Source organism: Parus major, chromosome 1, assembly GCF_001522545.3.
Source record: "Parus major isolate Abel chromosome 1, Parus_major1.1, whole genome shotgun sequence".
Classification (NCBI taxonomy): domain Eukaryota; kingdom Metazoa; phylum Chordata; class Aves; order Passeriformes; family Paridae; genus Parus; species Parus major.
Window position 1 is genome coordinate 84868677 of NC_031768.1, and position 26058 is coordinate 84894734.

Here is a 26058-nt window from a genome sequence, read left to right on the forward strand (position 1 = left end):
GCAATGAGAAGCTGAGAGTGAGACATGTTATACCTAGACAGAGGGTAAACACTAAATATGAAGCCTTAAATTATTGCAGAATCTACATGAGACCTGCTACACAACTTAATTCTTCAACTGATAGAATCTTAGAATGGATCTGAAGGGACTTTAAGGATCTTCTTGTTCCAAATCCCCTGCTGTGGGCAGGGACACCTTCCACTACACCAGATTGCTCAAAGCCCCATCCAACCTGGACTTGAACACTCCAAGGGATGGGGCAGCTTCTCTGGGAAACCTGTGCCAGTACCTCTCCACTCTCACAAGAAAGAATTTCTTCCTAATATCCCATCTAAACCTGTCCTCTTTTAGTTTAAAAGCACTTCCCTGGTCCCAATCACTACAGGCCAATGTAAAAGTTGCTCTCATTTTTTACAAGCTCCCTTTAGGTACTTCAAGGTGATATAAGGTCTCTCTGGAGCCTTCTCCTTCTTCTCAATCCCAACTCTCTCAGGCTGTCTTCATATCTGAGGTGCTCCATCCCTCAACTTCTTTTAAATGTGCAAAAAGATTTCATTTTTACACAACCTAAGCAGAATTGTTGCTGGAAATTGAAAATCAATTTTTGACCAGATCCTATTTTAAGTCAGGCAGTAAGTTGTTTTACTCTTCTGCATGCCCAGGATTCATGTGCAGCTTTTGGGCCATCCCAGATGAGAAAATAGAAGTGGAACATGGTGTGAGGTTAATCTGGACTACACACATAGAGCAATGATTTCCTCTAAGCCAATCAAGGATTAAGGCTAATGAGTATCTCTGCATCTTGTAACACTCCTTTTAGAGAAATAAGACAGGACAAAAATAACCTGACTTGACCCTTCCCCTCCAAAAAAATATTTTAAGTAGTGCCTGTGGTAGTGGAGTAAAACTAGAGAAGCTGAGGACAGGAATGATTCACTTACCTGTCGTAGAATGACCATGGTTCCTGTATAAACACATCAGCAATCACCAGGAATGGACCTAAATCAAAATAAGTCAGCAATTAATGACTCTCCCTCTGACTCAAGAGACCCAGCTCGGGGACTGTCCCAACCCTACAGCATTTCCACTGCCCCAGGTGTGGAAGAGAGCTATTATCACTGAAACTCCCAATGCTTTCATAATATTAATTCCAGACAGTGAGAGACAATCCTCTAAATACATCCAGATTAATGCTGGCACCGTGGTGAATGAGACTGGGACTGGAGGTCACTTATGCAAGTAATATTTTGTAAACTGAGTCCTAGAAAGTTATCCAAGGATTAGCCCAGCAAACACACTGATACTGATTTATTACATGTGTCTTTGGATCCCGTGGCATGAACTAAAGCAGAAGGAGATGGGGAGTGAGGTCCTTAATGCATCACAAGGCTGGATGGATTTTCATCTTTTTACCCAAACTGCTTTCAAGAGAGGAAAGAAAATACCAAGTCCCCTAGCACATCCTGAAACTAAGACCCGGACTGGATGGCATAGTTCCACTCTCTTCTCCAGCTTTTGTGCAAATGGTATCTTTGTGGGATTTGCATGGGAAAGTCCCATGTTCTTGCTGCTCTGCTGCCATTTCATGGCTCCCAAAATTAAATATGCTGGGTTTCTATGAATGAAAAGTGCTTTCAAAGAATTGAATTTCTGCAGCTTTTAATCTCAGAGTCATCCTTGCTACATGGCAATCAATAGTAGTTGTATTTATGGTGTGGAACATTTTCCAGCATAGTAAAAGTACTCAAGCCTTAAGAAGCAGGGGAAAAGACACTCAGTCTCAGAGACATGATTCCCACAGGACACTGGACATTGAAGACTGATGAAGGATAATCTTGCAGGACACAAGATATTTCCTTTCACAGTGGCAAAATAATCTGGACTCATCATAAAAACCTAAATATTGTGTTTCAAGTTTTAGCCATCATTTTCATTTTTATGCTCCCCCCACTAAAAAGCAAACATTTCTTAGAGGAATGGGCAAGAGAAGTCTTTCTACCCTCCCCACAATCCTCTCCAGGTGGGATGTCCCAAAGAGACAGACTCAGTCTCGCAAAAAAAGGTACAATAATATCCCATGCCAGTGTTCCCACACACTTTCCTCATGGCCAGGAAAGTGATGTCTCTTCCCCACCAGCAGCAACTGCTTGCATCCCATTCAGCAAGGTAGGATTTGGCCTTTGGTGCTGATCCTGCTGGCTGAAATTTCGGTAGCCTCTCAGGTGCAGTGGGAAACAGAGGTGCTCCTGTCCTAGCTAGAAAGGATTTATCTCTCTCCAGAGACTGTAAAGGCTCAACAGAATCCCTTTACCTCACCAGGCTGCCTGCACCACCTCGACATTTTCACAGACCGCATATATGAAGTAGGAAACTACCCCACTGAAATTTGTAGGCTTCTTCCATCCAAGTGCCTTCAACCACCTTAATGAAAACATCCATCTGCTAAAACCATCTACATGATTCACAAACCCCCTGCATTGCCTAGGAAAGGAACTGGTGTCCCAAGAGTAGCCAGGGCATCACCGTTCATTAGGAAATGCTCACTAGGCAAACTTTGGCCACAGGCCATATTTAATGAATTAATTTTGCTTTTCCTAGAAGGTAGATGAGTGGTGGAAAATCACATGCACACTCAGGATCTGAAAGGCTGTCAGGCACTTTTCCTAATTCTAAGATTGAACCTTCTCTGTAGCACATTGAATTATTACTCTTCTCTTTAATTCACACAGATTGAAAATAACTTTCAAACCCTGCCAAGTAGCAAGCCCTGAGGCAGACAGCCTAGGGATGCTGAAGAGTGTTCCACTGGGAACAGCAAATGAAATCTTAGCCTGGCTCAGAGCAGGTCTCTGGGGGAGGTTCTTCAGAGGTCTGTATGTGATGATCATGGGGTCAGTGTTGGACACCAGGGTGGACAGCTGGATAGGAGTTCCCTGGCTGAAGGACATCTGCTGTGGACAAGTCATCCAGTAATTCCTTTCCTCCCTTTTCCACTCTGACAGAGACCTCGCCCTAATAAGGGGGCTCCTAAGTATCCCAGGCATAAATTTTATGCTAATTAGCCAAGTGACCTGGGTGAGCTGGCCCCATTGGGTGTCCACATTGCAAAAACCCTGCATGGGACATCTATTCCAACAGGCTGGGCTAAAGGCACAAGTCCATGTCTCAGAACTGCTCCTTCAGTTTTTGTCCTGCGGCTGCCGAAGCAAAGCACTTTTCCTTGGTTATCTGGGTTCCCAGCAATAGAACTACCTGGTGTGTGGGCATCCTGCTCAGCCTGGCTTGTGGTGATGCTGAATACTCTTCCAAAACTTGTGCCAGGTTTGGAAGAATATTTACGTGCCCAATCCAGACTGGTTTTAAACAGGACTTTGGTGCCCAGAATCTTTTGTGGGTTATTTTTATTTTTATTTTCTCAAGGTTTAGCATCAGTCCAAGCCACCACGCTTCATTTTGTTCAGTGCGCTGACAGTCCCTTCGTGATGTCTTGGCAAGAGAGGTCGTACACAACAGAGAGCTCAAACAACAGCTTTCCCCACGGCTTGCTCAGCAGGGAACACCCCAAAGGGGAGGCAGCAGACCCCCATGCCTGCTCTTCCCACAGGGATCAGTAAGAAGGATTTGGCTTGTCTGAGCACCAGAGAGATCAGCTGCCTACTAATTCATGAGGGCCCTGGTGGAACAAAACAGCCATCTGGACCCTCTGACCCTTGCTGGCAGGTGAGTGTAGGGCACTTCAATCCCAATCCTGTGAGGAGCTCTACAGATGGTCTGGGAAATGAGCTGGGCTAAGCAAAACATAGCCAGCACCTCTCCCAAATCACTCATATGTAACACAAGGGCACAGAGACAACCCTCTGGAAAGTGTATTTTTGGTAAATACGGTTCATTTTGCAGCTCTTTGGCCATCACTGGTTGAGCATCATCTGAACTCAGCACCTGGGGGAGGCAGTGGGGTGAGGAGAAAGGGGCTCAAACTACATCTGGATGCAGAGTGATGTGTGACACAGAGCTATACATGCCATTTGCTTGCAAGCTGTGGTCAACAGAAGCCAAGGAGTACTTCAGTATGAGGTCTGCACCACCGTGATCTCCACCATGGATTTACTGTTTCTGAAGAGATCCTCATACAAAAGGAACCCGATGGAGCTCGACTCTGGAGGAAGAAAGTCTGAGGAACCTGGACAAAGCCATTATCCTGCAATTGCAAAGAAGGGGGTTGCTACTCTAATCTCTTTAACTGGCACTTCTGTGCCCCTTGTTGGCACTTCAGGACCGGAGTCCAACCACATGACTGGCCATACTTCCTGGGGGATCACTCTGCAGTGCTAATCCTCCAGAGCACATGCTCATTAAGCATTGGTCAGAAGAAATTCAGGTATTTCACTCTAAATGTAAAATCTATTCCTTTCTCCTCAAGTCCTGCACACTAAATTATTTTCCTGAATGCAAATGAAGTGAAAAAAAAAAAAAAGTAATTTATGGGGTGTGTGCCATCAAATTCAATGTCTGTCCCCAACCATACCCATCTTGGTGTAGAACCCGTCTTTTGGAGAATACCTTGTGCACTCCAAACGGTAAAAAATTTCATTCAGCTTGTGTCCACTTCACTTGCCTGGCAGAAACATGTGTCACCTTGTCTGAGCAAAGAGATTTAACACGGCAGTGCTCTCTGCACACTACCGCTTTCACCTCCTGCCCTCCTGCAAGGGATCTGAGAAGGATTAAGGATTTTCCAGTGTATTTTACTGTTCATCTGAGAAATGGTGAATAAAAAGGTCAGACCTACACACTCAGAGACAAGCACCTTTGTCCTTAGCAAAACCAGGATTACAATCAGGAAGGAAAACAATGGCTCTTGAATGCAGTTAAGCTGACAAACCCCGCCAGTCTTTGGGAATCTCTGACCACTGGCTGTGGGTGACAGCGAGCAGAAAGGAGGAAGGCAATGTCACTACACACTGTTCCTCCTAGTCTCTGTCCATTTGGAAGCTGGCACAACAGTTTGTATTTCTGCACTCTTCCTAGAGCCCTGAATGGGAAGAAGGGCTTTCAGGTCTGAAGGTATCAGTCTTAATATGGCAGCCATCCATCTTCTTAACAGGAATCTTTCCTGCGAGCTTGATCAACAAACAAGCTCTCAACAGAGACAATCTACTACTTCTCTAGGTAATGTGCTCCAGCTCAAACAATTCTTAATGTTAAAAAATATTTAAGTATCTTCTCATCCTCTGTATTTGCCTTCAGCTTCTCACTTGAGGCAGTCACAACTGACCAACTACAACCGAGCACATAGATCATAGGTGGGCCCACATGGAGGATTTTGCCTGGTCCAGTGGAAGGTGTCCCTTCCCATGGCAAAGGGGTTGAATATATATGATCTTTAAGGTCCTTTACAACCCAACCCATTCCGTGACTCTATGATCTCCCACATTTCTCCCATCTAAACTTTGGGTTGAAGTGTTACAGTAGTAGCCATTCACTTACACCTTCCCTTCCCGTGGTGCAAATATCTTCATCCTTGCAAGAAGAAATGGTCATTTCTACCTCTTCCAGAAAAGAAAAGTCCAGCCTTCTGGTTTTGTTACCCAATATCTCCTTTAATGTGGAGAAAAGACACATTCCCACAGGAAAAAATGGTATTGCCTGGAGTGCAATAAATAGCAATGGGAATTCACCCAGAGTGTTCACTGTTTGTTTTACACACAGGACAGCATACCCTGAGCTTGTGCAAGTAAGCAAACAGTACAAGTCTCTCGTGGCGGGGATGTGGGGACACGGGAAGCACCACCTGGCCATATGTTGCCTGCCACCGGTGCTGAGAAAGTTCCCTTATTTATGCCTTAATTGCCGCCTCCGCACAGACGGATCAGCTTGAGGTCATGCTGACAAATGACGTGAGGAATGCGAGGAAGCTCTCACCTCAGCAAGGCAGGTCACAATAGCAATAAGCTGCAGAAAACATTGGAATTACCATTGCTCATGTGAGCGGTGCATCCATGACACAGCCTGCCTGCGGGCTTTGCCTGCACCATCATCAGCACAGAGCCCGTCTTCCTGGAAAAGCTCTGACCCAAATTCACTGAAGGTCAAGAAAAGCCTTTCCTACAGCTTTTGGATCAGAACTTGAGTGATTACCAGATATCCAGTGAATGCTGGTCTCAGGAGAGGAACATCTACTTGAACAAGAGGTGTATTTTGGCATAAAGAATTACCTCCCTGTCAGCTGCAGATCCAGCTTTCCAGACAAGTGAGGTAAAAAGACAACTTCAAGCAGAGCTGCAAGCTGACATGTAAAGGTAAACCTGATAGCAGGGTGGGTAAAGAGCCATTGGGAAGCCCTGGATCCTCAGAAGGGCTCCTTGGTGTGCAAAACTGTGCAACTAAACAACAGCCTGACAGGGCTCTTTCAGGAAATGTGCAGCCTTTTCTCTCGCTATTTCTGCAACAGTCAGCCTTACAGTGATGAAAGGCACAGGATTAGGTGCTAATTAGATTTGAGGGTACTCCTGTCAGGCTTCTCCTTCTCGTGGGTGGATGCTGTTTGCAGGGAAGACCTGGTAGTTTGTTATTGTGGTGGGGTTTTGTTTGGTTGGTTTTTTTGTGTTTCACAAAAATGTGATGCTACGGTCATCCTAAAGATCTGGAATCTCCAAACCCATAAAATCCCAGCTACCTGGAGTAAAAACAACCTTTTCCCACACAAAAGAACACAGAGAACCTGCTAATCAAGTAGCAAATAACTACAGGATGAAAAGAACACAGGTACCAAGGTGGCTTTCTGTAATCAAGCAGCCCAGCACAGGAGGAGCATTGCTGCATTACATACACAGATACTTTGCATTTCTGTACGTTAGGGTTTGTTTTTTCTTTCCCATAAAAGTAGCTCCAGGAAGAAAGTGCAGTGCTAATGCAGACTGCGGTCTGTCATTCTGCAAGTGCAACTGAAACCCGGGGAAATGATGCTCGTAACTGAAACCACCAATAAACAGGGTGTCATCTACACAACACGAGCGACAAATGAATGTCAGGGGCTGTGCAGAAGGTAGAGTTTCCAGCCAAAGATTTCAGTACCCAAAAATAGGGTATGATTTTCAACAGACCTTGGGTAGATATGAACAATATGAAAAATATTGCTTCTATCTGAAAACCAAGCACTTATAAACCATGTGCTGAGCTCTCCTCATTGGTCAGGCTGACTGTGAACCAGTTAAAATGCAAACAATGTTGTTTCTTTTGATTGAGCTAAAAAAATCTCAACAACCAGCTCCCCAGCAGTATCAGATGATTGAGATAAAATGACTTTGTTTGAAACTGCTGATTTCCACAAGCCGTGAGATGTGGCGCCATGAAAAGCTGAGGTGGTGATCTCTGCTGAGACTGTGAAGGGTTTGAAAAGGCAGCAAAGGAAAGGAATGTGGTCCTCTGTGCCTTCCTCCACCCAGAGCTGCAGCACTAATCACAACCTGTGATGACAGCTCCAGGCTGTGCCATACTGTTTGCTTTTGCAAAGCACTGCACTGGTCAGTAAAAGGAAGATGGAGACTGCTCTCCAGATGCAAGGTCTCAGAGCTTTTTTAGAATCATTAAATAGTTTGAGTTGGAAGGGATCTCTAAAGGTCATCTGGTCCAAAACCCTTGCCGCAGGCAGAGACACCTTCCAGTAGATCAGGTTGCTAAAAGCTCCATCCAACTTGACCTCTAATACTTCCAGCAATGGGGCACTGATCCCTTCTCTGGGCAGCCTGTTCCAGTGCCTTACCATTCTCATCATAAGAAATTTCTCTCTTATATCTATTCTAAATCAAGTCTCCTTCAGCTTAAAGCCATTCCCCCTTGTCCTAGCACTACATTCCCTTGTCCAAAGTCCCTCTCCAGCTCTCTGGGAGCCCCTTTCATTACTGGAAAGGGCTCTAACATCTCCCAAGAACCTTCTGTTCTCCAGACTGAACAAACACAAATCTCTCCTCTCAGCCTGTCTTCATAGGAGAGGTGCTCCAGTCCTTGGAGTGTCTTCATGGACGTCTGCAGTCCATTTGATCCTCTGCTTTGCCACTTCCAATCTTCTAACAGAGTTACTCAAACCCTTCCATATTTCAGGTGAGGACAATATAGACAGTTCCCCAAAGAGGCTGACACCCCCTGTGTGTTTAGCTATGTTGGGGGTGCATTCTGAGCTATCCTCTAGGACTACCTCAGATGTAGCCAGGTGGGCGTCGGTTTCTTCTCTCAGGCAACCAGCGACAGGACAAGGGGACATAGTCTTAAGCTGTGTCAGGGAAGGTTCAAGTTGGATATCAGGAAGAATTTCTTCACAGAAAGGGTGATTAGACATTGGAATGGGCTGGGAGGTGGTGGAGTCACCATCCCCAAAGGTGTTTAAGAAAAGACTGGATGTGGCACTCAGTGCCATGGTCTATTGCCATGGTGGTGTTCGGTCACAGGTTGAACTCGATTATCTCACAGGTTTTTCCAACTGAACTGATTCTGTTACTCTGTGCAAGAATGCAACAGTCTGAGTTGACACCATGTCTCAAAAGGTGATATACTAGCTAACTCAAAAAACTAACCCCAAAACACTGTGGACCTCAGGATGTGATTTTAAGCAGAGCTCAAGACAGAAGCACAGGTTTCCACAAAGCCAAGAGCCCGCTTTGTGATGCACTCACCACCTAGGGATGGTGCAAAGCGATGCCTGAACATTTCTTTGCCTCCTCCTGGCCATGCCACACATCACAGGAGAGCTGGGAGCAAATACCTGTCACTGTGTTTATCCACACAAGCCTGAGGACCATGGAGTAAGACAGAAGCATGCAAATCCTAGAATGGGAGCCCATTAGTGTATCTCTGTTGTGGCTTTATGCCTCACATCAGCATCCATCATTCCCTCTCCCGTGACAGCGCTGTCGTTTGGGTGTCTCTGTGGTTCTCAACCTTTTCATGCTCCAAGTCCCATCTGACACCCAGAATGGAATTGAGCTGTTTATATGCAGACACTGGGTTTGATCAAGCCAACAAAGATTAGAAGGGTGAAGGGTCTGGAGCACAAGTCTGATAAGGAGCAGCCAAAGGAGCTGGGGCTATTTAGCCTGAAGAAAAGGAGGCTCAGGGGTGACCTTCTCTCCCCCCAACAGCTCCCTGAAAGGAGGTTGCAGCCAGGTGTGGGGTCGGTCACTTCTTCCTAGTAACAAGCAACGGGACAAGAGGAAATGGCCTCGAGTTGTGCCAGGGGAGGTTTAAATTGAATATTAGGAAATTTTTTTTTCATTGAAAGGGTTTTCAAGCATTGGAACAGGCTGCCCAGGGTAGTGTGGAATTGCCATCCCTAGAAGTGTTCAGAAGGCATGTGGATAGAGCAGTTAGGGACATGGCTTAGTGGTGAACCTGGCAGTGCTGGGTTAATCTTTGGAACTGATGATCTTAGACATCTTTTCCAACATGAACATTTCTATGATTCTCTAAGATCACCTCCATGACTATGGGGACACGCCAGTGCTTCCAAGGTCAAATTCATTCCATCCATCAGGATTATTTATCTCACAGACTACAGAAGAAACCTGAGGTGACTGGTTTCATCTTTATGTCACCTCCTTTCTCCCATCCCTGAGCAGCTGTGAATATGAAAAAAAGACCACTTAGCTGACTCTGAGGGTTTGATCCCCAAACCTCTATTTGGAGGGTTTTGGTAGTAGTGCCATGGAAAGAGACACCTCAACTGCATGAGTCCAAGCCAAAATGTTTCATTAAAGCAAGAAATCACAGAAAACTCCCCCCTCTGGAAAGTCAGAGAATCGATATGTAGTAGCCTCTGTTCATCTGAGAGTGGTCAGGAAACAGGCATCAATTTTTTAAGCCTTCAGCAGGAAGTTCAATAGATTTGCCCTGCATTCAATCTCCTCGAAAAGTCCAGCAGGCAGAGGAGCCGAACAAAAGACCTGACCTTTTCTCCCTCACTGTGCTTTCACATAGCCCAAGCAGAACAATGGACCACGGTGGCATCTGATCCCGACTCTCCGCAGAGCACTCAGCACAGCCTCCCGAGGAGGGCAATTTCCTTTTGTGCACCAACCTCTGCCGGCGATTGAGCGTTTTTCAACCACCACAGTAATTAATCAAATAAAGTATCATTTTGCAAGGAGGTCAGGTGTAATTTCAGCATAATCCAGACGCAGCAGGCTGAGCTGATCTAGGAAAAATGCTGCACTTGCAGGTTGGCTGAATGGTGCTTGCAACTGTTTTCATCTCCTCTCTACCTGTACATGAACTCCCAAGTCTTGCCCCTACACACAGCGCCCAGCACATGACAGGAACTAGTTAGGAGTAAAGCCTTTGTTTAAAACTGAGGGCGATCTGAGACTTGAACATGCTCTCAAGATTCTCCTTGCAGTAGGGCTGGGCTGTACTGGAAGCCCTCTTGCTTGTCCTGAGCAAACTGGCATGTCTGGACAGCACTGTGCCAAGACCAGAGCTCAGGACCTGCCTATCTGTGATTCAGAGAAGCCCAACTAGCCTGGACTGAGCGGGCCAGCAAGTGCCAGTGGGGTCACCATGGGTCTGCCCCTTCATGGGCTGGTAAATCCCTGCTGTTTATAGAGCAAACGATACACACACATGTGGTGGTTGACTTCAGCCTGACGTGTTTTACCCTGAATGCTTGGATTTGGGAGGAATGTACCACAGGATCCGTGGTGCATCCTGTTTTGGGCCAGGTTTGGGAGGCTGCAACCTTCTGAGGCACCCATGCTCTGCCAGCCCTGCAGTGGAACCACAGAGATTAGATACAGGTGTAGCAACCCTTTGGCTCTATTGCTCAGGCACCTACAAAAACTCTGTTATCTGAAAACAACTCTGTAAAGGTCATAGAATCCTAGAAAGACTTGGATTGTGAAGAATCTTAAACATTATCTTGTTCCAGCACCTCTGCTATGGGCAGGGAGAATTTCCACTAGATCAGGTTGCTCAAAGAGCCATCCAACAGGGATAGGGCATCCACAGCTCATCTGTGGGCAGATAACAGGGCAGCCTGTTGCAAAGGCTTGGGAACCAGAAATCTAAGGAAAGGTGCTCCATTTTACAACAGTCTCTAGATGACCCTCCACCACCCAGATAGTGTATGGCAGAGGTAATTCACTGAATTTAGCTCAGCTCAGTAAATTAATTACTAACCCACTTCTGTTTTTTTCCTATAGAAATGTTCTCTAAAAGTCACTGCAGTCACTGTTTTAGTTACAACTCTAACAAGATATTATCCTGTGTTATTCCTTCTTGAATCCCAGCCTATTTAGGGAGAAGGGGCTAACACTATCCTCATTTCACACAGAGGGAAACTGAGGCATGGAGGGAGGATGTCACTTTCCCCAAGGCTGTGCAGTAGAACCAGGGCACCCAGGTCTGTGCCTATGACTTCAGAACAGAATGTCTTTAATAAAGGCAGCTCCTCTACTCTATCCTTAAATTGGCATAATAAGCAGCTGTCTCACCTCTACTCTTGTTGGTCCCTAATGATCTGGCCTTGGCACTCTCCTTTTGGTGCTACTAATGCTGGCTGGAGCAGGACTTCTGCAAGCTGTTGTAATCCTGTGAGGGCTTTTGTCTCAGCAGTAACCCCTTTGCTGGGATTTTTACTGAAATCCTCCTTCTGCCTGCCCTAACACTATCCTCTTATTTTTCACGGTCCTAGGGAAATTCAGGGTGGCCCTTCAAGAGGCTGGGGTCAGCCTCCAAATCTTAGGATTAAGTGGGTTCAAATCATAAGATACCAACCCTGTTTATTTTGCTGAGATTCCTGCTGACTCATGAGGTTGTTTTGCTTGGACAGGGACTGTAAAATTAAGTGGAGACTCTGCTCTGCCCTTTCAGGGTGGCTTTTGTGCAATCACCATCACACCCCTCAGGGCAGAATCAGGCAGTGCTGGGAGACATCAGCCCTGTAATAGTCCGGATGAGAGGGGGGGACAGACACTCCCTGACTCATTGGCTGCACATGCAAAAAGTTGTATTAATTTTTCAGCTGGGGATTCTGAGTCACAGGGGCTGTTTGCTGCTGATCTGCTGCTCTCCTTGCTGGATGTTATTCAGGGCATGGGATACTCTGCTCTAAAGGGCATCATCTGGCTGAGCTAAAGTCACTTGTACAGGTCAAAGCAGAGTTAGACTAAAGGGCACACAGATAGGTAGGTTTGGATTAGATATTAGGAGGAATCATTATACTGTGAGGGTGGTGAGACACTGGCACAGGCTGCCCAGAGAAGCTGTGGATGCCCCATCCCTGGGAGTGTTCAAGGCCAGGTTGGATGGGGGTCTGAGCAACCTGGTTTAGTGGAAGGTGTCTTGTCCCCATGGTATGGGGGTTGGAATGAGATAATCTACAATGTCTTTTTCAACCCAAACCATTCTATAATTTTATATGCTAGGTGTTGCATAGGCATAAAAGTCATTGCATCCTGAAACAGCCTGGATGGACAAAAGGACTGCAGTCTCCAGGAAGTAAAGTGGCTTTGCTCCATGCCAAGTTCCCACCTGGCAAACAGCAGAGCCAGAAATAGAATTTCATCTGTGAGGAGCAGTGCCAACAAAACCCTCATTTACAACGACAAAATTACAAATAATAAGATTTCTAGATGGTCAGTAGGGCATAGACCCTCCTAAGAAGACTTTCCTGCAGGTGAGGCATCCATAATAGCTTTCTCACCCCACCTCAGGTGTCCAACAGGCACTGGCATCATGCTGCAAGGCACCAGATTTCTCCCATGCTCACTGTGTCTTTTCGTGAAATGTCTAGGAACTTTGTTTCCTTGTTACAGCTCAAATTTGAAGTGAACTTGACCATCAAACTACCGTGATTAGGTGACACACCTAAAGGGACAGGCAGAGTGGCCACACAAGCCTTGTTTCCTATGGAAATCAGCCTAGATGAGAAAGCTAGCTTTAATCAGGTCCTTAAATTATTCCAGCATTAACAAGATGCTCTGTTCCTGCCCTTCTCTGCAGTACTTTGAGATACCCACACACAAAGAAAGAGGTGGCTGTTGATGGTTGTCATTTGCTCTTAGCTACACTTAAGAAATCAGTGGTTTCTGGAGACAACTCTCATTTTCCCTGGCTGAGGTCAATATCACAGCTGCATCTGTAAAGCTTGACTTTAGTTCCAGCCCTGCTTGCTTAATATCTTCCCTGACTGCTGAGCTCAGGGCTGGGAGGACAGGACCTGGTTTGCTGCTCTGGAGAGTAGTCTGCCCTGGGACTAAAACAGACATAACAGGGCATTGGGGGACATCTGGAGGGTTTTTTCTAAGGGCAGTAAGGCTGCCCTAACAGCTTTCCCTTTCTGTTACCCACCGCCCTAATTTGTATTGGTACAATTAACCTGAATCAACTGCAGTCCTGATTTACTTCATCACTTAGCAAAGATCTTAGAAGTCTTTTTCCAGCCATGGAGAGCTCATGCAGACTTTCAGTAGACTTGACTTGATGAAGGCTCTTACACAGAAATGACAGATGAAATGGCCACTCCTTTGTTTCTCCACACCAAAACCTTGTGTGGGCTGTAGAGACAAACCCAGTGTGTGTGTGTGGTTTCTGGAGTTCATGTCAGCCCAGAGTAAATCTGCTGGCCTTGATGGCAGTGATCCAGCAAATCTGAGGGATGAGAGGAAGCAGGACAGAAATAGCTGGGGTATCATAACGTAACAGCAACCTCCACTGATGCTGGAAAACACCCAAAGGCTCAGACGTGGGAGGCAGCACTCTGATGTGCTCTAGCTGGGCTTGCAGGGCTCCTTCCTCCTCACCACAGCACACACGTGCTGGGCCCCTCTGTCCCAGTGCAGGGGGTCTGCCTGTCCCCCCAGCCTCAGCCAGGGAAGAGGACCCTACCTCTGGTGATGAGAGGTGGTGTGGTTTGTGGGTGCTCCCATTTCCCTTCCAGCCCCACTGCTACTGTGAAGCTGTTTGAGACCACTGAGCTCAGCAGGAGCTTTGCCTTGGCTGGCAACTTAATGCCACCAAGAGGCAAAGCATTTTCTTCTCCCAGCCTCTCCTGTTGGCATGAATTCAAACTCCTGTGCACCAATACACACCAGGCACATGGACAACTGACTTATGAAGCAAACCTCACCCCAACAAAAGCATGTGTTAACTCTGGAAATCACAGGAATCCACACACAAACCCCAGCTCTTCTAGCAGAGATCCAGATGATCAATATCTTTGTGGCAATTCCCTAATGGCTTTCAGGAAGTCTGATACAGAATCTGCAAGAAATCCCATGAAGCTCCTCCTTGTACCTGCTGCAATAAAAATATTTTCAATGAAAAAAGAACAGGTTTTGTTGATTTCCCTCGACCCACATGACACATGGCATTTGCACTAGAATGATGTGCTGACACTTTATCTACTCCAGGACAACTAAGAAGTGCAGTGAGGCTGGTATCTCAGAAGAACTCTTTGAAGGAGGATCTCTGGGCATGAACAACTTTTTAGTGAGTTGAGCTCCTCATAAAATAGCCCACACTGGATCCAGCCTGTGGGCTCCCCAGATACTATATTTCCCTGACAAAGGATGCCTAAGAAGCAGTATAAAAGCAGATGTAGTGGTAATTCTCTGTGATATTCGTCCAGAAACTTATCATTTGCAGCTCAAGAACCCCTAGAACCAAAAGGGGTAGTTTTCTTTTTCCTTTCATATTTATGCTTTATAGTTCTTAGAGGCTTTTTTAAAATTAAACTCATCCAAATGTTTTTTTTAACCCCATCCTTTGAGAATCCACAGGGTTCTGCCATAAGGAGCACCCAAGATGCCAGATTGTGAAAACTCTTTTTATATTTGAGCCTGGTCTCTATAAGCTTTATGTGATGCTCCCTAATTTTTTGTATTTCAAAGGAAAATTAAGGAAAATCTTTCTTTTGCAATCATCATGCAAACATGATCTTCCAGGATCTATAAGATACCTTCTTCCCATCTTTTCTCAGCCTGGAGCCTTGGTCTAAACAATCATTCTTCCTGAGGAAGGTGATCCAGATCTCTGACCATTATTTCTTTCTCAGAATTCTCCCCAGTGCAGCCACTTTTTGTTTTAGATGACTTGAAATGAGACGAATCATCAGAGGAGGGGAATGTGCTCTCTGGACAACGGCAGATATGAGAAGAAACAGAAGGACTTGGTCCCAATATGTGGGTCCTGGTACCAATCTAGCACAGCCCACAGCACCTTTTCCTTGTACCCTGATGTTTTGTGCAGGTGAGTCCTGCTCAGGTGGAAGGAGTTTCCCAGCTGCAACCCGCAAGCCTTACAAGATTACATCTCATGATCAAGGCCAGGTTGGATGGGACTTTGAGCAACCTGGCCTAGTAGAAGGTATCCCTTCCCACAGCAAGGTGGGCTCTATGAATGAGTTAATCCTTAAAGTCCCTTTCAGCCCAAACCATTCCATGATTCTGTAATACTCCTAAAAGTCTTTACATTTACATGGAGATGTTAACAGCTACCATGATCCCCGATTTATCTTCCGATTTCCAAAATTAGGAACAGCTTAAGAGAGTGGCTTTGTCTGACGGGGCGAAGCCCCTTCCAAGCACAGCTCCCACTGTACAAGCCAGTGTCAGATGGGGAGAGAGGACAAGACCAGGATTCACAGAGGCTCAGTTCTCCCAACACTGCATGCAACATCAGGCATATCCTCTTGCAAGTCCTCCTTCCGCCACACTCATAAAGGTGGAGATCAGACTAGTTGTGCAGCAACAACAGCAGTGCCAACCTCCCCCCTAGGCACCTGTCAGTCTACAGCCAGCCTTACAGTGTCAGTTTTAACTCCTTTCATGCGTGTGAAACTGTGTTCAGGTCATCTGCACCCCGGGTAAATGCTGTGTCCTTACACCAGGTTAAATGCAGGAAAGGGGATGGCAGCAGCTGAACCAACAGCCTGGGAAAGGCATTTGCTGGGACTGCAGTCTAAGAAGAGCTCAATGATTTTCTGTGACTGCTCTGAGACTGACAATGGGACCAAGCACTGGTTTTTAATGCCAGCTGGCCTGAGGTAGTAGCTGCTACCTAGCTGCTCAGGCTGGACAGGTCTGGGGGAGGAACTTGTCTAACAATGCCAAGAAATGGAGGGGTCCCCAGAGATTTATGGCTAGGGATTCCTGACTTTTCTATTTTCATTCAAATGCCTGTTTTTCAATGGATTTTCACATTTTGCACTCCCTTTGTACAGCTGGGCACAACTACACACTGCTCTCCACTAGTGTCTGACTACGAGAGCTGCATATTGGACAACTTTCTTTGCAGAAAGGGTGGTCAAGCACTGGAGCAGGCTGCCCAGGGAAGTAGTGGAGTCATCATCCCCAGAGGTATTTAAAAGATGTGTAGATGTGGCACTTGGAGACACAGTTTAGTGGTGGGCTTGGCAGTGCTGGCTTGAGGGCTGGACTTTATGATCTTAGAGTGCTTTTCCAACCATTGTGCTCCTACAGTTCAGAGCAGGGGCTCTGTGCACAGCTCCAGGCACAGCAGGGATTGGGAGGGTCTACCTGGAGTTGGACAGACAGAATAAACACGGACACTGCTGGGGCAGTGCTGTCCTGATAAGCTCTCTGGCTGTACCTAGCACTTTACTGGGGGACCAGAAAGTCACAAACACATAGGTTCATCCCATATCAGTTCTCCTTGGACAGTGCCTAGCAGAGAGGAGGGTTTCACAGCGCAAAACTGTCTTACACGCGGTCTCCACATCCTGCCAAACCCTTGGTACAGTGACACTTGTCCCACTCTGCTTTGGGAGAAAAAAGCACTGGCTCTGCTCCAAGAACACAATAAACCCCCCTGGCTTTCCTCTCACCTTCAAAAGCAGAGCTGATGTGACTATGATTGGAGCCAGCAAGGTCTTGATGTGGACAACCAAAAATGTGTCCAGGACTGAGTGCCTGCAGCCACCTATCCTGTCAGCCCCTTTCTGCCGGCTTGGAAGCTGTTCTCTGCAGCTCCAGGAAAGGCTTTGAAAAAAACTATTAGCTGACAATGCCTTCATTAATCACAGCATAATCCTTTCCATGGCAACCCAAGGATTGCGAAGTCACAAGTTAGCAAGCGTAAGACAGAAACACTGTACAGCAGCCCTTGGCCCGGGGAAACTTCATAGCTAGTGAGATGAATTGGCTGCTCTGAGGAGGGGAAATGAGTTAGAAATAATATTGCCTTGAAAAGATGGTCATCCCTGGCCAGGATTCAGATCTCATTAATGCCACTGTCTGTAGGGAGATCCTGTAGCTGCATGAAGTTATTCCAGTCTCACCCCAAAAAGCCCAGAAGGAGACTTTGGCCCTACCTCTTAGTTTTACAGAACATCAGCTCTTTCAAACAGGTCAGGAGAGAAGGACAGTTTGTCACCAGGCCACCACCACAAAGTTAAACACAATTTAGATACACATATTTGGGAATTGTAAGGGCTCAGAGATTACAAAGCCACAGGTGAAAAAATTTTCACTATCAATGAACAGAAGTGCTGTCCTGGATTTTTTTTGCTCTTTTTTGTCCGTCTCTGGTTTTCCTGGGACAGTTTAGGCACAGGGTAGGGAGGGGACTTCACAGGGTCTCACAGGGAGGAAGGTTTTGACTAAAGCTTTGGCAAAGCTCAGTCAAAGCTGCAAATTCATTCCATACCTTCACACTACCAGTCTTGGGACCTAGCAGTCCCTCACCTCATGGGAAGAGTAAGACTCATAACATCCGATAGTGGAGGATGGGTGAGGAGTCAGCTTGCAACTATCATGTGTTTTCCATCTTTATGTAAGGCATAGGTTACCCCCACAGGGTTGGTTCTTGGACATCCTTTTGCCCAGAGTATGGAGAGAGGCACTCACACCAACACCACAGCCATGAGAAAATCATCTCTAGCTTCTGCCACCTCCTTCTGCAGGGGAGACTTAACAGCAAGGGGCAACCAGGCAATCTCAGACCCACCGGTGTGTTGCCTTTCAAACTCCCCCTCCATTTTGTCTACATGACAGGTCCTGCACCACACACCCCAGTCTTTCCAGAGAGACCAAGATATGTCAGTTCCACTGTCCCATTTTCCTTATGATAATATAATTGTAAATATCCTAGGAAATCCTGGGATTTTATTTTGGTGCTGTGCTCAGCTGGTCCAGCACAGCCCATGTACAAAACATCATACTCCCAAACCAGGCAGCAAAATGCAAACTGCTTTGTGGGAATATCCCATATCAAGCCTCAGTCCCTTCCCAGGGACGGTCCTAATAATTTAAATAGCCTGGGAGATCCTGGGTGCTGCTTACCAGCATCAGTGTGAGCCAGGAGACATCCCCCAAAACCAGCCTGGGCACAATCCGTGCTGTGCTGCAGCCGGGGAAAACTTGTGAAGAGCAGCACCTGCCTGAGCACAGGTTGTGCTTTATCCACCTAAATATGTGTTTGGAAGTGCGTGAAAGCAGGGAGAGGGTGAAGTGGAGTGGGAGGACACTTGGGGTCTCGTGGCACTGCCAGTGGATCCATGTTGCAGGGACATCCCCCAAAGCCTCTCCCCACGTTTAAGCACGTCCGGAGGTATCCCTTGAATGTGAAAGGGCTGGGAGAAAAGGCGTGGAGGGCTGCACACCACAGCACAGGTGGGCAATGCCCTCCACCCTTCGCTCCAGCTCACTGCTAGGTGACCCCAGCCAAATTAAGCAGCAGCTAGAAATTACAGAACGGCTAATCCATGCTGCAGGAGCCGAGCTGGCTCGGGGCTGCTGGGCACTGCTGGCAGGTCTGCGGTCGTGTCGCCTCCCCCCTCCCATCGAGCCCAGCCTCTTGCCCAGATTTGATCCGACTCGCTGCCCGCAGCCCCGGCGGGGGCACCCCCATTCATTCATCCATCTATCCATCCATCTATCCATCCCACCCATCGCACCTCACCGCGCCCCTCCGCATCCCACCGCATCCCCGCTGCACCCCACCCGCAGCATCCCCAGCCCCCGCCTGGCTCCCCCGGGTGCCGCCTGCCCCCCGCTCCGCCTTACCTTAGCGGGGCATGGCCAGGGACGGCGGCGGGGACGGGGCAGCGGCGCCCGGAGCGGAGCCGCGCTGCCTCCAGCACCGAGCGAGGGCAGCGCCTGCCCCGGCTGAGCCTCTTAGCGGGGGAGGAGCCGGGCTACAGCCTGCCCCCGCTGTGGGTGTGGGTGTGGTGTGGGGGTGTCAGTGCGGCTGGGGGTGTGGGGGTACCTCCATCGCGGGAGCCGCAAGCGCCGCGCTCCCGCAGCATCCCCGCTCTCCAAAGAGACGTCCTCCGGCAGCCCTGGAGTCCGCCACGGATATCATTAAATCGTATGTGGTTAAATTAAATCACATTAAATCAGTGTGGTATCATAAAATCATAGAATGGCCTGGGTTGGCAGGGACCTGAAATATCACCTAGGTTCAACCCCCCTGACGTGGGCAGGGACACCTTACACTAGACCAGGTTGCTCAAAGCCCCATCCAACCTGCCCTTTAACAATTCCAGGGATGGTCATCCACAGCTTCTTTGGGCAACCAACCTGTTCCAGTGCTTCACCATGCTCACAGCAAAAAAGTTATTCTTAATATCTTAATCTCCCTTCTTTAAGTTTAAAACCATTCCCCCTTTTCCTATCACTATCTGCTCATGTAAAATGTTTTCATGGCACCCATGCTATGAGTTTTGCTGCAGTTTCAGGTCCTCATTGAGCAGAGCCCTGATGGATGCCTAGCAAAAAGTGTAGCTGGAAAGGTGCCCCATGCAAACAGGTCTCTGGGCTGTGCAAAGGACAGTACTGAGGTCCTGTGGGGTGAGCTCAGGAGCTGACAGGCATCCTTGTTTGAATGAACCAGCCTTGTGCACTTTTAAATGTGAAAACTGGGACAGGAAAACACTTGAGGACCAGGAAACTCAGAGCTGAGGTTTTGCCTAGAAGCTTAACTCTGACCTGGTGACTCCCTGCCCAAATCTGGGCTAGTGTCTTTTTTCCTTCCTGCTGAGAAAGGTGGGGTTGGATTTTAATTTTGCTACAAAGCACCACTGAAGTTCCTAACTTAGGTATAAAGCTTGTCATTTTAGCTAGTGAAAGGTGCAAAATACACCTTTATATTTGCAGTGTTATCATGAAAGTTGTTTCTAAGCTTCACTTTGGAATGACAGTGCTGGAAAACCTCCTGGGGACCCGACTGAATGTGTTTTTTTGGTGATACTGCAGAAGTAAGGAGCACCAAAAGGGAGCCTCCTTGCTTCAAAGCTAACCAGGAACTCTGCTCAAAATGTAGAAGTCACAGCACAGTCCACAGCCCAGCATCACTGAACCCTTCCTCACTGTGTCAATGTAGTTGGTGTGGATTTGAGGGCAGATTCTGGCTGTGTCTGAGCTTTACTCTGGGCTGTATCCAATGTGCTTGGAAAAGCTTGGGCAGCCTTGCCTTGTGCCCAAAAGGACCCATATACATGTGTGGAAAGGCAGCAGTGGGGCTCTGCCAGGAACACAGGGCTGGACATATTTCCTGAGTGCACCACTGGGTTTGGAGGGGGGATTTGGAGAGTGCAAGGAGCTTTCAGACAGAGCAGACTCCAGACTCCCATGGCCAATCCCTGGGAATGAACCCGGGCTATCAGTGCGTGGCAGCACCTGAACTGTTCTGAGGGCCAAGCAATGAACTCATCTCATTGCTGAAGGCCCTTCCAGCTCTGCAGCCCTTCCTGCTGGAAATCCCTCATTCTTTTGAATGGCAGGAGGCTCATATGGTGGGGAATGTATACAGGGTTAAGGTGGGAAGATCATGGCTATAAGGGATACAAGTGCAAGAAGAAATACTTCAGCACTAACTTTCAGTAGGATGGATGTCTGTTCCTCCATGAAGATGCTCTTTCAGGTCAAAGGTAGACCCTGAGCTGCCAATTTATCATAGAATCATAGAACTATAGAATCACAGACTGATCTGGGTTGGAAGGGACCTTAAAGATCATCCAGTTCCAGCCCCCTGCCATGGGCAGGGACACCTTCCACTAGACCAGGTTGTTCAGAGCTCCATCCAACCTGGCCTTGAACACTGCCAGGGCTGCGACATCATTCACAGCTTCTCTGGGCAACCTGTGCCAGTGCCTCACCAGGCTCTCAGTAAAGAATTTCTTCCAGATAATCTAACCTCATCCTCATTCACTTTAAAGCCATTCCCTGCTTGTTCTATCAAAACATGCCCTTACAAAAAGCCCTTTAAAAAAGTCCCCTATGGAAACTAATATGAAACTAATGTTCTGAGCAGAAATGCCTGGCAAATGACCATGCTGGAGGGATGAGGAGATACTGCAGGACCCTTGGTGAACCTGGGCTGGATTGTGCCTGGAGCTGTGCGCTACTCTTATTACTCGCTGCTGGTTTCCAAACATGCACATGTCCCCACTGACATGCTGAGGTGCCACACCAATTCCAGCATGCCTAACTCCATGCTGGTGTGCTGCACCACCAGCAGACACAGACAGAGCTGCAAAGCATGCTACACTTTTAATCCCACTGCCCCAGTACCAGCAAAATCGAGGTGTGGATGTTGGTGGGAAAGCACAACCTCCGTGCCTACATGATGGTCTGCGGCTTACCCAGGCTTGCATAGACTTTTTTTTCAGAATGTGCACAAAGCCAGCCTCAGTAAAGCCCCCTGATCTACACCAGAGCTCCTGTGCTGTGGCCAGCATCAAGCATCACAGCCCCATAAGTGCCCAGCCAGGTCTACTGCTCAGGATATCCTCCAGGAGAGGATCAGGATGTTTGGGGGACTGAGGTGTTTGTGAGGTTTTCCCCTAAGAAAGGTCCCTGCAAGCTGTTTCAGGGGTGGAGGCAGAGGAGTAGGATGCTCATTCTCTAGGTATTATTTGGAAACACATCTTGTCCCAGAGGATGATCCCAGAAGCTGAAGAGTCTGGGAAGACACCTCCACTCCACAATAAAGGGGCTTTTTCCAGGTGTGTGCTCCAGGCTCTTAAAGGTGGCCTGCAGGAGCACACAGATTCTCCATGCTGCGAAGCCTTTGAGCACAGGCAGCTGGTGGAGGGAAGCTGAGATGAAAGCAAGATCCCAGTGCCAAAGCTTTGGGTCTGTGTGCTACAGCAGCAAGACTAGAGATTCCCAAGGGCAGAGCCAGGCTCTTCAAAAGCTCCCCATGTCCATTGTGCAGGTTTGTTTTCTGAGGGAAAGCCACCCAAAATCCAATTCCTACTTCTACTTTGCCCATAAACTCTTCCCCCCCACTCTCACTCCTTTTTTCAGCAATCTACAGAGCTCTTTTCCAAGTCAAGTGAAGCTCACAAAAACAAGCTCCCTGCACTGTGGTGAGTCTGGGGCATAGGATACAAAGGTTTATGGTCAGAGGAGGTTACTCATTCCCACCGTGGATTTTCCTAGTGAATGTGAGTATAATCTTGTGTGAAAGACTCATGCAGATCACCTTGCCTCAGTCTCAAAGTCTACAGAGAAAAGAATTTGAATGGAATTTGGTGAGTCGAGCAAATTCAAAAGGCCCTGCAGAGCCACCTTGTGCCCATCAAAAGCATTCTGGAAGAACACAGCAATTCAAAAGCAAGGAGTCTGAATAAAATATACACAATTTATTTATTTATAGGAGGTTTACAGCTGTACAATGTTGGCTTTCTGTTTGGACCACTCTCTGATCTTGTGCAGCACGACACGTCACTGCCTTTGGAGATGAAGACAAGTCACAGCCTGTTTTAACAGGCAGATGTCAAAAAGAAATGGGTTACACAGAGTGTAATGCCAGGCTGCTTGCAACCATTGAAATGATTAACAAAAGAAATGTGAAATAAATCAGACACATGTCCTACCCCACTCATGAGGGACTGGAAAATGCTTTTCAGACCTGCCCTCCTCTCAAAAAAAAAATAAAATTAAAAAATCCCCAACCCCCCTGAATATTTCTGTTTACTTCATTCAAAGAGAAAAGGCATCAACAATAGGAATGGCATTTCAATAATTCCCCTCCCTCATCTGCTCTACAAATAAGAGAAAAAGAAGAGTAAGAAAGGTTATTTTTGTTCTTCCATTGGAAATGTGGGGGAAGAAGGCTTCTGCTCAAGCTTTTCCAAAACTTTCTTTTTTTCTTTAAAAAAAGGGACAAATATTACTGATATTAAGACAATTTGGTCCTGAAATAGAGTGATTTATTTATTATTTTTTAAGAAGCTATTAAAAAGCTGCCTTTCCTCTCTTTATGGCTTGATTCTCTGTAGGGAGGAAGGAGGCAGCCCATGGGTACCAGGGCACCACAACTCCTTGATGAGCTTTGGCACTGCTCCTTGGGGGATCACGGAGCCATTTGGCACATGACAGGGCACTCCTGGACAAATGTCTCTCCTGTGCTGATGCTATCCACAGCCTGATTTTCCGAGAAAACAAGGCTAATGCAGGCAGTCTGGACACCTCCATCTGCTGATGATGGTGCAAAACTCCTGTCACATTCCTGTGATGCCAAATAGCTCATCCCCCTGCCAGGTGAGGTATCTTTGGGCATCCCTCTCACCTATCACTCTGAACAAAAGCCTGTAAGATCTTCTCCTAAGACCCAAATTATACCTTCTAGCCCCACAATCCTGCTTCCATTTATTTTCAGTGATAAGTCTCATAAACCAAATTAGGATAAAATTATATCTGAATTGATCTTCCTAAATTCAAGGATTTGCTTTGGCCTTGGGATCAAAAATTTGCTTTATCTAACTAGGAACATTTAAGTCAATTCTGCAAGACACTGAACCAAATTTGGTCCCAGTGACGGCACCTGGAGTTGGGGGGTGCTCAGTGCAAGCCAGGAGTAATTGCGATCTGGAAAGAGCATCATGGGGACCTCTGCTTTAAGTCCTGAGAAACAAGACCTAAGAACATAAGCAAATTTGGTAAAAAAGCAAACTCATAACCGCAGGGCTGTGGAGATGAGGAAATAGGAAAAGCAGCCTGGAAAAAATCAACGCAGTTGCATTGTCTGCTTCTGGTTGCACCAAGCACTGAGCTAGCAGCTACTTTGGGGAACACTTTACCGTGTTTCAGACTTAGCAGACCTTTATCTTTAAAAAAGCCCAAACAGACTTGCAGGACCAACACAGGTATTTAGTAGGACAAGCAGAAACCCTTTGCTATAGCAAAAGAAGGCTTTCCTGTTCACTTTTGTTGCAGGAAAAGGACTCCACTCAGATCAAAATTTAACAAGATTCAAAGATTTTATCATATGTATTAATTTCCACTTGCATGCAGGTGACTGCAAAATATTTTCTTAGAAAATCTGACAGAAAAATCCCTTAACTTGCACCACTTTAAAGGCACATGAATAAAAAAACCCAAACAGGAGAAAAAAAATGGTTTGAAACTTGTCCTAGCCAGCTGCTGGAAGGCCAGACAACGGGTTGTTGTTTGGCTTATCTCAGATGGTTTATAAGAAGCCAGATTCTGCCACCCAGTGGAATAAGGAAGATTAACCCAGTTTTCATGGAAATTAGGAGCAGACCATAGCCCTAGACACGTCCCCAAGGATGCATTTGGGTTGTGCTTGTGAGACTGGCTCTAGGACTGTGCAACTCATCCTCCACGACAGGAGACTGGAAATTAAAGGTGAGAGATGGACACTGGTATGAATTAAAAATTCCCAGCATTTTCAGGCTGCACTGGGAGCAGTGCTCCTCTAGTACAAGCTAAAATCCCACTATTTTTAAAAATAATTTGAGAAAGCGAGGCACTGAGAAATGATGCACTGTAGGCAGCAGTACAGATGGAGCCCATGGAGCGAAGCTCCTCGTTCCTTGAACTTGACATTTTGGCCTTCTGAGGAACAAATCTTCTCTTACCTAAATACTGAACTGCTCCAGCAGACAACCCACCCCAGCTCCTGGGGTGAGCTCTTGGGATGGGGACGGCATGGAGACACAGAGACAGGAGGCACCACGGCAGTTCAGGAGGCACCCACAGGAGCCAGGTCCAGACTGATTCAGAAACGCAACCCCAGAGAACAATTATCCCACCACAGCTGTTGACATCTTCCTATTTTTCAGAGTTGCATGGGGCTGAGCAAGACCTGGGTGGAGAAAGCTTGTCCACAAAATGATGGAGCCTTTGGTCTCGTTGCCCCAGTGGATTTGGGCATTTCCTTGCAGCTGCAGCATGCAAAGCCATACCCAAAAAACATCCAACAGGCCCTGATCTGTTTTTCCTCTTCTCCTTTGCTGTGGTGCCTCCACAGATAAGCGATTACATGGCAATTTCAAGGGAGACAACTCCATGCACACTACTCTTAACCCAAGCAGACACACTGCAGATGCGCTGAAGCAGCTGGTGGGACCGTGGTAGCCACATGTGTGCGTGGTGGCACGTGTGTGTGCCAGCCTGTGTAAACAAACAGCCCCAGGGCATCGTGCTCTGGCTGTCAGGACACACAGCGTGCTCACAGCGGTCCCACAGCGCACGTGGCAGCCAGGGGGGCTGCAGAGGACGCCAGCAGAGGGATCATTGCGGTTCCCCAAAAAAGGCACCATTTTTTAACATTGAAAACACAAAATTGGCTCCTTGGAGTGGAATGCATGCATGGCTCATATACACTTTGCAGATGGTAGGTAGGCTCTGTGTGTCTCTATATATATTTATGTATGTGTGCATGTTCATATTCACATATGTGGCACCAGAAGAGTCGTCCTTGAGTACTCAGACATTAGTGAGGATGTTACTGCTGAGCAGCATCACAGCAATGGTTCCAGGGAGGTCATTTGACCTCCTGTTCCCCTTGTCCTGGAGGTGCAGTGTGTGCACCGACTGCCGGTCACTGGGATCCCCTGTGAGCACCACTTGGCCCAAGAACTCGTCACTTATCAAGTTGTGGTTCCAGATCTGTGGGAAAAAAACAGGGATGAGGGCAGCTCCTTCAGGGATGCAGCCAACCTTCATGAACTAGAGCGAAGGGGTCACTGGGGACATGCCCAGAGCTGAGCCAGGGCAGTGGTGAGGTCTGGGGGTGTCACTCTGGTAGTGAGAGGGGTGAAGGACATGCCTTTACCAGGTGTCCCCGTGGTGGTGA

General features: G+C 47.2%; 1 protein-coding gene across 1 annotated transcript in view; it reads right to left on the minus strand.

Annotated features, from left to right (window-relative positions):
• Positions 1 to 22576: 22576 nt before the first annotated feature.
• CAPN5 (calpain 5) overlaps positions 22577 to 26058 on the minus strand; it is a 51756-nt gene continuing 48274 nt past the window's right edge. The window contains exon 13 of the mRNA XM_015645810.2: positions 22577 to 25871. Within this exon, the coding sequence (XP_015501296.1) occupies positions 25689 to 25871 (183 nt within the window). The 3' untranslated portion in view covers positions 22577 to 25688. The remainder of the gene's footprint in view (positions 25872 to 26058) is intronic.